This window comes from Drosophila subpulchrella, chromosome 2L (genome assembly GCF_014743375.2).
Source record: "Drosophila subpulchrella strain 33 F10 #4 breed RU33 chromosome 2L, RU_Dsub_v1.1 Primary Assembly, whole genome shotgun sequence".
Lineage (NCBI taxonomy): Eukaryota > Metazoa > Arthropoda > Insecta > Diptera > Drosophilidae > Drosophila > Drosophila subpulchrella.
In genome coordinates, this window is record NC_050610.1 from 7,722,624 (window position 1) to 7,737,293 (window position 14,670).

The 14,670-nt window shown below is 35.2% G+C and overlaps 3 protein-coding genes across 7 annotated transcripts; 2 read left to right on the top strand and 1 right to left on the bottom strand.

Moving 5' to 3' along the window:
- Positions 1-119: 119 nt before the first annotated feature.
- On the top strand, positions 120-3,636 carry LOC119548236 (protein rolling stone). Its single transcript, XM_037855377.1, has 4 exons — positions 120-531; positions 2,182-2,533; positions 2,774-2,957; positions 3,026-3,636. Exons 1-4 carry the CDS (start codon positions 430-432, stop codon positions 3,213-3,215), a joined length of 828 nt encoding a protein of 275 aa, XP_037711305.1. The 5' UTR covers positions 120-429; the 3' UTR covers positions 3,216-3,636.
- A 1,703-nt stretch (positions 3,637-5,339) lies between these two features.
- LOC119548005 (protein rolling stone) lies at positions 5,340-12,978 on the top strand. 5 transcript variants are annotated; one of them, XM_037855067.1, is made up of 7 exons: positions 5,340-5,405; positions 6,660-6,808; positions 10,404-10,676; positions 11,792-12,017; positions 12,077-12,196; positions 12,256-12,439; positions 12,498-12,978. In XM_037855067.1, the coding sequence occupies exons 3-7, from the start codon at positions 10,575-10,577 to the stop codon at positions 12,829-12,831; spliced, it is 966 nt and encodes a 321-aa protein (XP_037710995.1). In that variant the 5' UTR covers positions 5,340-5,405; positions 6,660-6,808; positions 10,404-10,574; the 3' UTR covers positions 12,832-12,978. The 5 variants fall into 5 exon arrangements, with proteins under 5 accessions (XP_037710995.1, XP_037710997.1, XP_037710998.1 ...); XM_037855069.1 differs by having other exon boundaries at positions 10,410-10,676; XM_037855068.1 differs by having other exon boundaries at positions 5,374-5,468.
- Positions 9,401-10,210, bottom strand: LOC119548007 (sex-regulated protein janus-B). Its single transcript, XM_037855072.1, has 3 exons — positions 10,052-10,210; positions 9,831-9,995; positions 9,401-9,767 (listed from the first exon to the last, which is right to left on the bottom strand). Exons 1-3 carry the CDS (start codon positions 10,101-10,103, stop codon positions 9,544-9,546), a joined length of 441 nt encoding a protein of 146 aa, XP_037711000.1. The 5' UTR covers positions 10,104-10,210; the 3' UTR covers positions 9,401-9,543.
- Positions 12,979-14,670: the final 1,692 nt, after the last annotated feature.

Below are 14,670 nucleotides of genomic sequence, written 5' to 3' on the forward strand. Positions count from 1 at the left end.
TCTCGATCGGGTTGAGGAATCGATCCGGCTGTCAGTCCGCCGTTTGGAGAGCTCGAGTGCGCGTGCCAACTGGAGCTGTTCGCAAGTAACCCCACAATCGCAATCCCATCCCGCCGGACCCCAAAGAGATCGACTTTTCAAGATCACAGTAGTCAGGTTGGAGATTTCCGACAACGTGCATCGCTCCTTAGTCGTGTTCAGTCGCCTCAACCTAACTCTCTCTCTGTATCGCTCCATTGCGGTGCTCGTGTGAGTCGTAAACATAATTCAAAAGCACTGGTGAAGTCAGTAGCCGGCTAAACGCGACTCGGGTCGGAAGTCTCCGCTCCTAACAATCACAGCGAACAATCCCCAACTCGATAAGGGTGAACACAAACATAAAAGAAAATAAAATAATAAACAAGTTAAACAAATAAAAAAACATATGAAATGCAACTTTTTGACGATTTTTGCAAAAGCTTCAACAAGGAATTGCAAAGGGCGAATTTCGGCTTCGCATACAATCGCGTTCATTTGTTCTACAGATCTCAGGTGAGGGCAGTTCCCCGTAATTATTGTCCAAATACAGCAGTCGTTATCGGTGCTGTAACAGCTCAGGTGGTATCATACGATATCATACGGGTACTTCCAAGTAGCAGTAGCGAAAATAAGTATTTACATTGTAGTCACTATCATTAGTGTACCATGAAAGTTGCAACTCTACGCGTGAGATCGCACAGGCACGTGTTTTATAAATAAGAAAAGCTAGTAATTCCACAAGCGTTGAACTCAAGACAATGGGTATTTAACTGCCAAAGTTATTGTTCTCTACAGACGACGACGCACTGTTTAGCTATCAACAATCTAACTAGATAAGTGTAATAAACAAAATTGTTGATAAGAAAAACCAGTTAAAGTTGAATTTTACAAGTGAACTATTAAAAATTCCTTTAATAACAATAAAAAAAGAAACACTAAGTCTAAATATAAACTGAGTTCCCCGGGGCATCTCATCCATTAGGCGTACAATAAAAAAGGGAAACGTGGCTTTTATACCAAAAGTTCATTAGAATGTGCTTAACTAAAAAGCGAGTTTACAGAGAACATAAAATGTCATGGTGAGAACACATTGTACACGCAAGCATTGTTAATTAATTCGAATTTAATTAGCACAGCTAAACTAAAAGCTGGGCCCCATTCAAAGTTGTACAAACTAAAGAAATATCACACATGTGGGCATGAACGATACAGAACTGTAACCCACATAGATATGGAACTATGTTTTTGACTAACTCCACATGAATGAAAGCTGACCAAGCCTAACACATTTAAATTGAAGAGATGGTATACTGAAGAGTTCTTAGTATCTAAGACACATAAATGGCTAAATTTTTAGTACGACGCAATGTAGATACGAACTTTGATAAGAATTACTTAGTTTTTCGCTTTTCATTGTGATTACAGAAAAGCAAACAAAATAAAAATTGGCAATATACCAACATAGTGAGTCATTTTAATATCAGCCAAAGCGACTCGCCCCTAAATAAGTAGTCCCCTCGGCGCTCCAAAGTTCTGAGAACCCTGGAATAGAACTCTTCCATAAACCTATTACACATTTCACACGAATGAAATACTAATCAAAGCAAAGCAGGAACCAGAAAACAGTTTTGGCGCACGCCATAAATTTTCCAGCGACACCTTATCATATGGCAAACGTGCCCATAAATGTCCACCGAGGACCGTGTAATCTAAGGAATCAAATGATTTTATTTCCGCAGTATTTAAGTTCAAAACAAATAAATTTGAATATTATAACACACGCAAAACTAAAGTCTTTGATACGAAGGCAAAATCACTTAGACATGCCCTAATTCTGAGTACGTCATTGGAAGTGATAAGCCTTGAATTGTGATATTAGTTGTCATTAGCATATAGTATTTGTTTTCGTTAATTTGTGCGGGCAAAGGTGTGGAAGTTTTTAATTGAAATCACATAATATAAAATACATTACATAAACTTTAACAGATCGTCATGTAAATGTCAGACAAGTGACTGCGATAAGGATTAATGAAAAGTTCGCTGTTAAGCGTAATATAATCCACAATGTATGCCAATTTGTGCATATATAATATATGCCTAATGCACAATTTAAAATAATTTTATTATTTTAATAAGCTTAACTTTTTCACTTTTCTATTGCAGTGGCAAAAAGATGAGATCAACACAATATACTTGCTCTATCGATGGATTTGGGCGCTGTTTTTCCTGGGCGTGTATATCATGTGCATATTTATTCAGTTTTGCGATGGGAAGTTCTTTATCTACATGACCAACTGGGGATTCGGGCTGTGCACTATCACCATGCTAATATCCGCCGTACAGGTCACCTGCTGGCACTTCGATCTGAGGAATACCCGGAGTCTGGTACAGGAGTCCGCCCACAAGGCGGAGACGTCGAGGGGTCTGAAAATATACTGGTGGCTGTACAATATGACACTTTCGCTGGCTCTGATCATATCAACAGTCTACTGGGTGTTTCTCCACGGAAAGATGAGTGAGTATTGGAATAGCCCTGAACTTTATTTATTTTATTTTTACGGGAACTGGTAAAACTACTTTTCTGTTGTTGTACCTACGTATTTTACATTATGAATTAAGGAAATAAATTAAGGAAAATATTTAGATACTGAACCTAAGTAATAAAAAATTTAAATAATTGTCTAACTACCTCTTTTCAAATTAATAATAATAATTCCAAAAATAATCAACATTTTAAAATTCCTTTCTTTTACAGATAAACCCATGCGATTTCCAGCGATTAGCATAATTACCCACGGTCTTAACTCTACGATGATGATGATCGATTTCCTGATCGTGGCATTTCCGCTCAGGATCTTGCACATGATTTACGGTATAAGTCTGGCGATATTTTTCTTCGTTTTCACTCTGGTTTACCATTTATGCGGGGGTACCGATGAGTGAGTATTGGACAATACCCGTATACTTCATATATTTTTAACTAATAACCTGCATAATTCTCTTGCAGATTTGGCAATCCCTACATATATCCCATTCTGGATTGGAACAATCCGAATCGCTGTTTGGTGACCTTTGTGGGCATCTTCTTGCTTATAACGTGCTATTGGATGCTGCTCTTTGGACTCTACAAGTTAAAGAGGGTGTTCAATAGGGCCTTCAGCGTGGTTTGGACTCCTCATGCAGTGGGTCTGATATGAGGGATACCATACAAATTAGAGACACCACAGACAGTCATGTAATATCACCTCATTAACACCCGCACATTTAGCATGTTCCATATACATCGCCTGCATTGTGTTTAGTTCCATTTACAATTCATCTTAAATCACAAAACCGACACCAAGAGGGAGTCGCATCGTTAGACACCCATTCGCATGCATTTATTTATATCTAGTATTTGCTATTGTAAGTTTTAATCTTTTGGTTCCTTAACTTTGCATTGGTTTAGTTAGTTTACTAAATAAGCATTAATGTTGTTACTACGTATATGGATTAAATATAAAAAATATGAAATTTGTTATAAATACTCTACATAATTACGAGATGCATAGAGAGAAAACTGAAATTGTATAACAACATAAGGAAAATCGGAATTAAAAAGTGTATATAAGAAGGTTATGTTATTCTATTATTATATAGTGTGGGAAATATATAAATTATAAAAAGAAATTGTAATATTGTTGTTTATATCTTTAAATCACAGCAAGTTTGTATACACCAGAGCGTAAATTTAACTCAATTATCATAAAACATTATGACCCTTAAATCTAATTGCTGCCAATTTATTGCATCCACTTTTATGCGAGACTTAAGTTATAATCTTTTTATAACTTAACAACCAGATTTTTTATTTTATTCCCAAAGTATTATCTTAAATCATACTTTCACACTTAATAACAATCTATATTTAAATCTTTGCTGAGAAGTGGAACAGGTTCAATGACACAAGGAATTGGGTAACCAGAATACTTACTTTTTCGCTTACTTTCCTAACCCAATTCCAAGACTTTTGTTCTTCTTCAATGAAAAGGTGACTAAGCATTTTCCATGTATCATTGCAATTAGTCTACAAATCCAGTTTATACAGAAAAGTACGAGTAAATTTCTTACGTTTAATTACGAAACTTACTTGAATCATTTAGACATTAACAAGCGCGAAGTTCTCTTCTCTCTCTTACCAAACTGTACCCGCAGGTAAAATCTTCTACTTTTGTTTAGCTACCAACATTTGCCAAATATAAAAAAACACACAAACGCACAAAATAAGGTAAGCGAGTAATTAAGCTCAAAGTGGATAAAAGCGGAGGGCAGAAAACAGAGCCAAAAAGCATCCATCGTGTTTTATGGCTGCTTTATCGGCTTGTCAATACTCGAATACTGAGAAAAAATATGTTAAAATTCAGACGCACTATCGTCATTATGGCTTTGATTTTATATCAATTAATTTGTAATCCTTAAATATACTTTCGATACTAAAATGTACATAATTTTTTTCAATGTTTAAAATTCGTACATTTTAGGTTTATTGCTAATGAAAATTTGATCAAAATAAAGATTAAAAAAAATGGCAAGATTGATGTACATAGGAAACTCATCATATTACAAACATTTGTTAAAGTAAAATTAGAAAAAATTTTACTCAGCTTACACAAAATGTAAAGCAAAAAAGGAAACGAATGAATGTATACAAAAGTATATGTATGTCTGATAAAATAAACCGAAAGAATTTATTTAGGGATACTGATAACGAAAAGATTGCTTGAAATCGGTGACTAAGTTCTTTGAAAAAAACCCAATTAGTAACAGTTTTTCAAAATGCCTATCATTTTTAAAAAATTAAAAATAACCGCCCGATTTAATTTCACTTACTATATAACTCATTCACTCATATAAAACGAACATAAAATTGATTAGTTTTAAAAGTTTGATGAATGAATTCCAAATAAATTTATTTAGGCATACTGATAAGAAAAAGATTGCTTGAAATCGGTCACTAAGTTGATTCATTAAAAAAACCCATTTAGTAAAGCTTATCATATTTAAGAAAATGTATGTAATGTATATAACTCATTCACTCATTTGATAAGAAAATAAAATTCTTTAGAGTTTTACTTCCCAATAAAATGATTTTTGTTATAGGTATTTTTTCCTGTGCAGAGCCACTCTCTTTCTCTCTCTTCTCAGTCGCAAAACCCATGTGCAAACACACCTGGCTACGTCGACGTCGACGTCGCAGCAGCCGCGTCTGCGCTTACGATATACGATATGCGATCCAAAACGCGGCGACTTCAGCAAACTTAAAAAGCAAGCCTCGATCAGTTTTGATTCCTTCTTCGCAGCGAGAAGTCGTGATTTCCGATCCGTTCTCCGTGACTTTTATTTCCATGGTGCGTTACTTAGTAGTACTATTTAGTTTTTGCTGCTGTTTCTCTGGCTGTTCTGGTGCATCGGTGCGTGAATGTGAGGTGATCGGTTGGTGTAATACTCAAACAGACTACAAATGCAGCACACAGCAAACAAACAAACAAACTCGAAATGGCTAGATACCGTTATGCAAAGTTGTTGTTGCTGTGGTGACCCAAATAGAAATTACCAACCGGGCCAAAAAATAAAAGACAATTCAGACAGCCAGACGCCGTTTATAATCCACAATGTACATGGCGAAAAAATGAAGCTAAATAAATTCACTATTTAATAAATTACTACAGAAAAACTTTAAAACTAATTTAAAAATCAAAACTTAAATATTTCAGTGAAGTTTCTTCAAAAAACAATATTGTGTTGTTGCTTTTTTTAAGTGACTTAGCAAATCTTAGCAAACAGTTGAACAAACAAAGATTGCAAAATAAATAAATTCTTAGAATTATCTAATTCCACCTTAGTTTACACTCTGTGAGAAAAGAAGCTTATGATTTTCTAGAAATATGGTTTTGAATAAAAACCAAATTTTATTCAACTTAAGAAAACAAATTTATTTGTGGCATTTAAAACTCACTAAGCAAATCCGAGCAAAGTGATGAAAGAAGTTTCCCAAATACATAAATTCTAAGAGTTCTAAGAATAATTCACTGTGTAAAAGTAGGAAGCATATGAAAAATATTATTCTTGCACAAAGAACTTAATCTTATTAAATTTTTAGAATACAAATTTTGTAATGTCACTTTGAACTGACTAAGCAAATTTGATGAGCAAACAAAGTTTGCCAAATTCATAAGTTCTAAGAATTATCCAGTCCCATCTTGGTTTACACTTTGTGAAAAAAGAAGTAAATACATATGTATATGATTTTCCAGAAATATTTTTCTTGCCCAAAGAACTTAATCTTATTCAATTTAAGAAAACAAATTTATTTATGATATTTAGAAAAGTTGTACGACTTTTAACTGGTTTAATTGCGGAAACATTTCTTTTTCTTGTTTCTTTCTTGTTTCATTTGAAAGTAAAATACAATTTTTACGGGGGTTTCTTTTGTTTCAAGGTTTTGCCCAAGGTTTACAGTTTGTATTTCATTTAATTTGGGGTTTCGTGTAAGCGTGTGTTCTTTAATGTTCTGATATATTATGGTAGAGTTTCTACTTTCGTGTCATTACTTTCGCATACATATTGGCTCATTGGATTATAAGTTACGCTTGAAATTTTAGGCACGTCCCCGAAAAATGTTAATGAAAAAGCGAGCTAGGTGAACGATTATAAGTTTCCTGTTCCCCAAACAACAACAATTTGAAGGAGCGGCAAAACAAATTCGGACAAAACCGTATTCACAATCTAAATCGATTGCAATTAGTTGAAGGTGAGTTTAACTAGTTAAATCTGCAAATGCGGTTTAAACAAACATCGAATCTTGAATGTTAGCTAATTGACCGGTATGAATAAGCAAACTAGTTGGTTGGCATTTCTGTGGGTTACTTTGCTTGGTTTACGATAAGTAGAAATTCACCCCAAACAAGATTTGTTTATATTTATCTTCTCACATATATTAAACATTCATTAACACTTTAAAATTTGTTCGCTTCCGATTGATGATCGAATGGGATAATTAAATTTTTACACTTTCTGTATAATAACTGACCTCGTTCCAATCGATAATGGCAATTATTGCAAACCGGCTTTATGTCATAATAGAAAATGGCCATTGAGAATGCCGGCATTCATTTACCGATCACAAGTTGCAGATAGGAATTATAGTTAGATTAAGTAAGAATCGAACACCTGTCTCTTGAACCAAGAATTCTTATCACTGTAACTGTATTCCGCAGTCTTTTCTATACACTAAAAAAAGTAAACAATTTTATATTATTGGCAAACTGCTTATAATCTACAAACCGCAGACTAATTATATTGAAGGCTCATATCGCTAATCAGGTTTATTAATTGGCATAGTAGCGCCTTAAAGTGGTTGATAAAAAACTTAAGAATTTGTATGATGACTTTCCAAACACTTGGACATCCACTTGAAACTCTTATGAAAGTTTTTTGGCCATGCTTTTGACATTAACATAAGAAATGCTTTCAGTGGCGTTGAACTCTTTTGATTTCACTTTCCATAGGAGTGATTGAAAAGATTGTGACCGCTGAATAGATGACGTGCCTTATCTATTGGCAAGTGGATCTTGATGAGGGAGTAGATATCATGGGAATCTTAAGTCAGCCATTTGCCATTCACTCAAGCGGTTTGACGGCATTCAAGACGAAAATTTATTTACACAGCTTGTAAAGGTCAACGAGTTTTATTTTAAGGTTCAATGTGGTACAACTTCAAGAGCCATAAACCTATATATCATTTGCCTACAGTGCGTTTCGAAATAAAAGGGCATTTTAACTAGTTCAGTCAACATTTAGGTTTTTACTGAATCGGATAACATTTTTTTAATCACTATTACTATTTTTCTCATTTAAAAATAATTCAAAATGCAGGCGTGATAAGAAATAGAGTACCATGGTTTCTTTATAAAATTAAAAGAGATTCGGATTCATACGAATTCGTCCGGAATTGGATCGCAAACGATTTCCTTAGAATCCCGGCTTAAAATATTTTTTTTTAACAAGAGTCAAATTTTGATGGTGAAACACATTTCCATTAAATGTTTATTATGATGATCATTTGCCTTACAGTTTTGACACGCACAGTAAACATATTTCTTTTGAAGGTAGTTTTTGGTATCATTTGTTGACGAAAATGTAGCTCAAGCGACAGTCGAAAATCGTGTAAATAAAATGCACACTAAACAAGACTTCAAACTGTCTTGGCCACCAAGGTGGATGGTTAAGAGTTTGTTAACTGAATTAGCCGCCCTCCTTCCCTGGGTTGCTCTTTTTATTGTTGAAAAGTTTCATTAGCGCGATATTCGTGCAAGTTCAGGGACAATGAACATCGCACTCTAAAAATGTTTATAACAGAGAAGTAATTATAACTTAGATGGGTATGGCGCGATGTTTGTGTAAAACCAACGCAGTTGCCGTGAAAATAATGACTGAAACCAATTTTAGGGTCTAGAGTTTCAAACAGAAAAGCTGTTTGCGATTCTGGTCTAGTAAACTAGAGCTCTAATGATTTCTAAAGTAGAAGTTATATGGCTAGTTTTCCTTAATGTTTGGCCACAGCAAGCCACTCGTATTATTGCATCATTATATATTTTTGTAAGCAAAGTATAAAAACCTAATTACCATTAAGTTGTTCATCATATCTTATCATGAATGCCGAGGTTGCCAAGGTAATCAGAGGAAAAACAAAGATGTTTTATCTAGTCATAACCCATTATGGAAGATTGTTGTAAATTCTTTTAGGAGCTTAAGTACTTTTAGAATTACTCGACTCTTTTTAGACGCCCGACCTCAAGCCGAGGTTCTGTTTCTAAATTGCCTCAATGCTCAACCTTAGTAGGCTAATTAATAAATTTATTGCATAACATTATTTCAATTTTTGCAATTAACAATCAACCAACGACAGACAATATACAATAGGTTGCTGAGGGTCCCTCTGTCTGTTACCCTAGTGAAGCGAATAATTATTCACTGACGCTCGGCGAAGCGAATGAACTGTGTGGTAAATTGATCCATAAATGATGTTACCCCCACCGAACCACTTCATATAATTATATGAATAGTCAGGCACACAATAGTCGCATTATTAGCGCTATTAAGTAGTCTACTAGGCCCAGCTTTCAAGTCTTTACAACTTGTACTTTGCATTTCGCACATTAAACACTAACCTTTTGGGGTCAGAGTTGGGGGGTTGCGCATGCTTAGTGCCAAAAGCCAGTAAAGATTTAACTGCTCGTTACGGTTTTGATGATGTGGAGAAACTAGCCAGACAAAAAGGTTACAAATCCAAGTCATAGGTTCAGGGTTCTTCTTGCAAATCCATATTGTAACGTTTCAGACATCTTGGGAAATTTAATTTTATTTAATGTAATGTATTCACACAGTCCTGAGACCAAAATTTATAATAACAAAATGCTAGACAAGGGCGACTCTTAAAAGAGAAATATTGGCCGAACCGAAAATGCCAGAAATAATATATATTTTCTAAGGTTCCATGCCGCCAGATTCAGCATCGATCTTGTGATCATTATAGATGGGCTGCAGAAGTTCCCGGGCTGCCTCGTGGTCGGCCTTTCCCAGGGCCTGAGATCTTCCATAGAGCTTGATGTACTTCTTTTCCTTGTCGTGGACCAAGTAACCACCTCCCAGGCCCTGGGTGCACAAGCCCATCGCCTCGGCCTCCTTCTTCAGTTCATCGTAGACGTCAACTGGGGAATGTGAAAGAATATAGTATAGGGTCACCCAGAGATCATGGGAACTATTCCACTTACGATGGTACTTGGCCTTGGCATGGCTACGAATCACCTGCTTGGCACTGCCCATCTCCCCATGGATGTAAACATGGGCCATCATGTACTTGGACTTTCCACTTTCCACCTTGGCAACAGGAAATGCCACTAGACTTCGCAAAGGCTTTTCGCAATATAGACGAGCCACTATTTTGGGGTAATCTACCAATCTAAATCCATTTCTCATTCTTCATTCAACTCACCTTGCAGCATTGGACGCCAGCCGGGCTTTAGAAATTTTCCAGCAAACTCCATCTCAGATCAGAAAATATATTTTTCCTGTTTTTCAAATTAAGTATACTGGAAGTGGACCTATTTGTGAACTGGTTGTCGGCTATACTGAAAATAAGCAGAGAGAAATGTCAAGTCTAGAGGAAGGCCGATGAGTTTTTTATCAATGTTTACTAAGGTTCTGGAGAAGTACTATGATAACTTCAAATTACATAAAAATAGATTTAAAAAAAATTTAAAATCATATGTTTTAAAATTAACCACCTATATAATTTTCATTATAAATATTTTTCCTAAATATTTATAATTTAATTTTTTTGCTAGTTACAGCCAATCGTGATAAGGAATATACAATTACGCTGAGAATGGCATAGCTAAATACGATTTGGATTGCATAAGAGCCTTGGGATTTCCAATTGCGTGAATCTACTGCTTACGTAAAACCTCCAGTCGAAATAATACAGGCAAGTTCTGATCATCATAAAAGCTAACAAGATGAGTAAGCTCCAAGTGATTGTACATCCCGTGAAGAAGGAGTTCCAGCGCAAGAGCTGCGGATTCGACCATGATACGCCCGATGATTTTGTCAAGTCGCAGGTAAGGATTACTTCACAGGATGGGTCAATTTAAACAGTTCAATGAAACATTGACGACAGTACAAATAGCCGCGTCCTTGGGTCTCCGATAAATACGCCTACATTCGGCACGCACCTCAGCAGGTGTGTTGGGTATTTTGTTTGTTTTTCACTCGGGCGGCGGGTCAATGTACATGGTGGGCATTTTAAAGTGTAGGCTGTTGTAAGCACTAAGGTTGTTGGGTTTTGCTGTAGAGAATTTTTAGAGATTATTGTAGGTCTTGGAAAAATATTACGCAATATGAAAAATATATTTTTTAAAATGTACATTTTAGGTATACAAAAAGCCCAATTTATTTTGGTTTCCTGATTCTCTGTTTATCATATTTAGGTTTTACTAAGACATATCGCTCTTAAACCTTACCCTCAAAAAATGCCAATTTGTCCATAAGCCTTAACCAAATCGAATCTCCTTACCAAGGGTAAAAGACATTGGGCGTTTTACCATTTTGTATGGGACTTACCTTGAGCATATTTAATGACTTCTTTTATTCACAGTATCAATAGAAAGAGGGGTCTGTTTGGGTTAAACTATATACATATGCACAAACTGATATATATATAAGACAGTACACTTTGACTTGTGTACACCGATTGCTCTTGCATTGTAAATTACTGTATTAAAATATTCATAAGCATCAAGCCGTTACAAACTTTGTCGTAAGCCAGGTAAAAACAATACTTTAAACATGCGACAGGTACAACAAAATCTACTTCTCAGTATTGGTGCCCTTTAACCTTTCTGAATTGAAATTTTGAAGAGGCGCACTACTGCCATATGGAAAATAAGATCTAAAATTCACACGAGCACTTCTAGAAAAACAATAATACATTGAATTAATTAATAATAATTCAGTTAAATGCAAAGAAAAAACTAGTTATACATTCATATGAATATTCAGAATTCTTTAATTCATTCCCATTTTATTTAAAATATTTATGTAATTTACTATCTCTGGGTAAAACTATTTTATAATTTTAAATCCATTCTAGTGTCATTTTTAATTTTAATTAAAATATTCATTTAATTTACTGTCTCTTGATTAAAACTAATTTATATTTTTAAATCCATTCTAGTGGCAGTCATGCACAAAGAGTATGGCGTATTTATTTTATCGCTGGTTCATGGCTGTTTTCTTTGTGGTCGTGGTAATTATCTCGATGTGGCCAGAAGAGAATGATGACAGCAGTTACTGGCTATATTTTATCTACATGACCAACTGGGGCATATGGATGTGCATGTTAACGAACGTATTGGGTGCTGTTCTAGTCACCATTTGGCACTATCACCCAGAGTATGCGGGTAAGTTTTACAATGAAATATGTATTTATTTATTTATTTATTGTATTTGTACTCCCCAGATAAACTTTTGAATGTGAAGAGTTCCTTCAGCTATTTCAGACTGTATTGGGGAATGCACATCATATCATTGGTCCTGTCTATTGTCATCACCATTATCTACTGGAGTCTTCTTTACGATGGTAACTTAAACAGTGAACTCAATTCTCTAGTACCAATGACCGATTTTCTTTTCCTATAGCTAATGAGAATGCCTTGGACGCCACGAATGTACTTACTCATGCATTTAACTCAATTTGCATGTTCATCGATCTGTGGATTGTAGCACATCCCCTGAGGCTGCTGCATATATTTCTGCCAGTATTATTTGGAGTTGTATTTGCAATATTTTCGTATATCTATCATCTGTGCGGAGGAATTAACAAGTATGTTAATTGAAAATCTCACGAATATACCAATTGTTTAAATTTAAATTACTTATAGGAAAGGCAAGCCGTATATATATTATGTGATTGATTGGAGCAAGCCTCAAGATGCCTTTATCACGGTTGTTGGCGTCCTCATTCTATCCTGCTGCATTTATGTCCTGCTTTTTGCATTCTTCAAGTTGCGATTATTCCTTCATCGACGATGTCGTAACTCCAATTTTGTACTGCCTACCAGTGCAAAATCAAATGGCCAACCTAATGGATTGGATGATAAATGTGGAAATGGAATACAGCACTCGCCCTCGCGCATTTCAATGGTATTGGGCAATTTCGCTGGCTATGAGAATCAGGCCTATTTGCCCACTGGCGAGGTCTCAAATAAGAGCTAATATTTCTATGTACCTCTTCAACTTAGACTGTAGTTTTTAGTCAAAATAATGTGTAGAATTTATAACCAGTGATATTATATTTTATTGTTTTGTATTAAGTAAATAAATTCGTTCTGTGCAGGAATGTTGGTGAACAGTTCTTTGAAGGCAATACGATGCTTAATAATGTTTTTGAGAATTGCGAATGTCCTTCAAGTGAGTCATTATTTATACTCTAAGAAAAACAAGTTTAAGAATTCTGATCAAAAATTCATAAAGCTAAAAGTTGGACGAGGATAGAATAAACGTGGCCAATAGCCTTCGGGTTTTTCGATGCGGCTGACACGCCTTTGGGAACTTTACAGTTGATAATTAAGTATTTATTACTGCCCATAGTGGGATGTCTCGAAGTACATATGCACTTAGAAAAACGATGGCCTCTTTATTTTGGGTACGAGATGTGTAAATATTTTACTCAGGCCACTAATCACCTTTGAATGGCCACATTAGCCCAAATAGGCCCTGAAGGACAACCAGTTGGAGTTAATAAACCGGCAAGGACAGGTTTAGTTCTGACATCTATTTATAAATGCTAGCGAATGTCAGAAGATTTTCAGAGGGAGTATATATAATTATACCAACAATAAATAGTTCTTGCAAAGTTACTACAAAAAAGGGAAAATGATTTCAAAATTATTTGATATATTAAAACAAATTGAAGAATGAAGAATTTCTTCAACTTCTAAACATAGTTAGATGTAAAAAAAAGATTTTATCACTTATTTACTCATTATTTGTATTACTTAAAAAGCTTTTATTAAACTTTATTCATAAATTCAGATAAAAAACACTCGAAAAAAACTGTTTTTTGAGCATTCTTTAGATCAAAGCGAACAAGCTCTAATTGTATAATTTAATTTAATTTTTTATTTTATATTTATTTTAATTGATTTGAACGCTCTCGTACGAGCTCTCTCCAGTACAAACTGTACTTAAATCAAGTATTTAAATATATGTACTACAAAAATATCTAAATATTTAAAAACGTTTAAAGGTGTGTTATTTCCGCTCATCAAATTTGATTTGGTCGTTAATCAAGTGTAAAGAATAAATAAAGTATGAAATATTCTCAAAGTCCCAGGGATGTGTCACATGTTTTTATTTTCCGCACTCATACTTGCTAACATTTTTTTTAGTTATTCCGTTTTTAACATACACTGTTTCATAACAGCTGCCATCCAAATAACACATTTTATATTTGATTTCCAAATTTGCATATTTAATTCGATTGATAGATATTTTCATAACTTCCCATCCTGTGGCGCAGTTAGCGCCCAACAAAGAGGCTCCTTAGTTAGTGTCCTTAATCACAGATGTTCGATTCGAATTGCCTAACCCTAAGCTTGGCCGCGCCCGTCTGCCATTGTGTACACACGTTGGCCAAAACGCGTAGCCTTAATTAAGTTTGAAAAAGGGGGATTTAATAACGAAAGGACCCGCCCCATAGGGCCCAAGGACGAGCCTGACACTGTTGTGGTCATTGGTGGTCATTGCGAAGGATTTACTTCACGCATAAGCTCGAAAAGGAAACTCAGGTCCCATTGGACTGCTGGTCAGGTGTGGGTGTCAATGTCAATCGGTTGGTTGTTGGTAGTTGGTATTTGGTAGTTGGCTCCGGTCAATTCGGTTCTATATATGCTGTTGTTATCTTTGTTGTGGCCGTCCTTGTGTCGACGGCACATGACATGTCACAAATTCCGAGTTCCAACAAATTAGCCGTCGCATCTGTGGTTGTCCATGGATCGATATGAGACCAATTTGATCGATATGAAGTTTCCTTGAGCTTTGAACTTCTTGAGT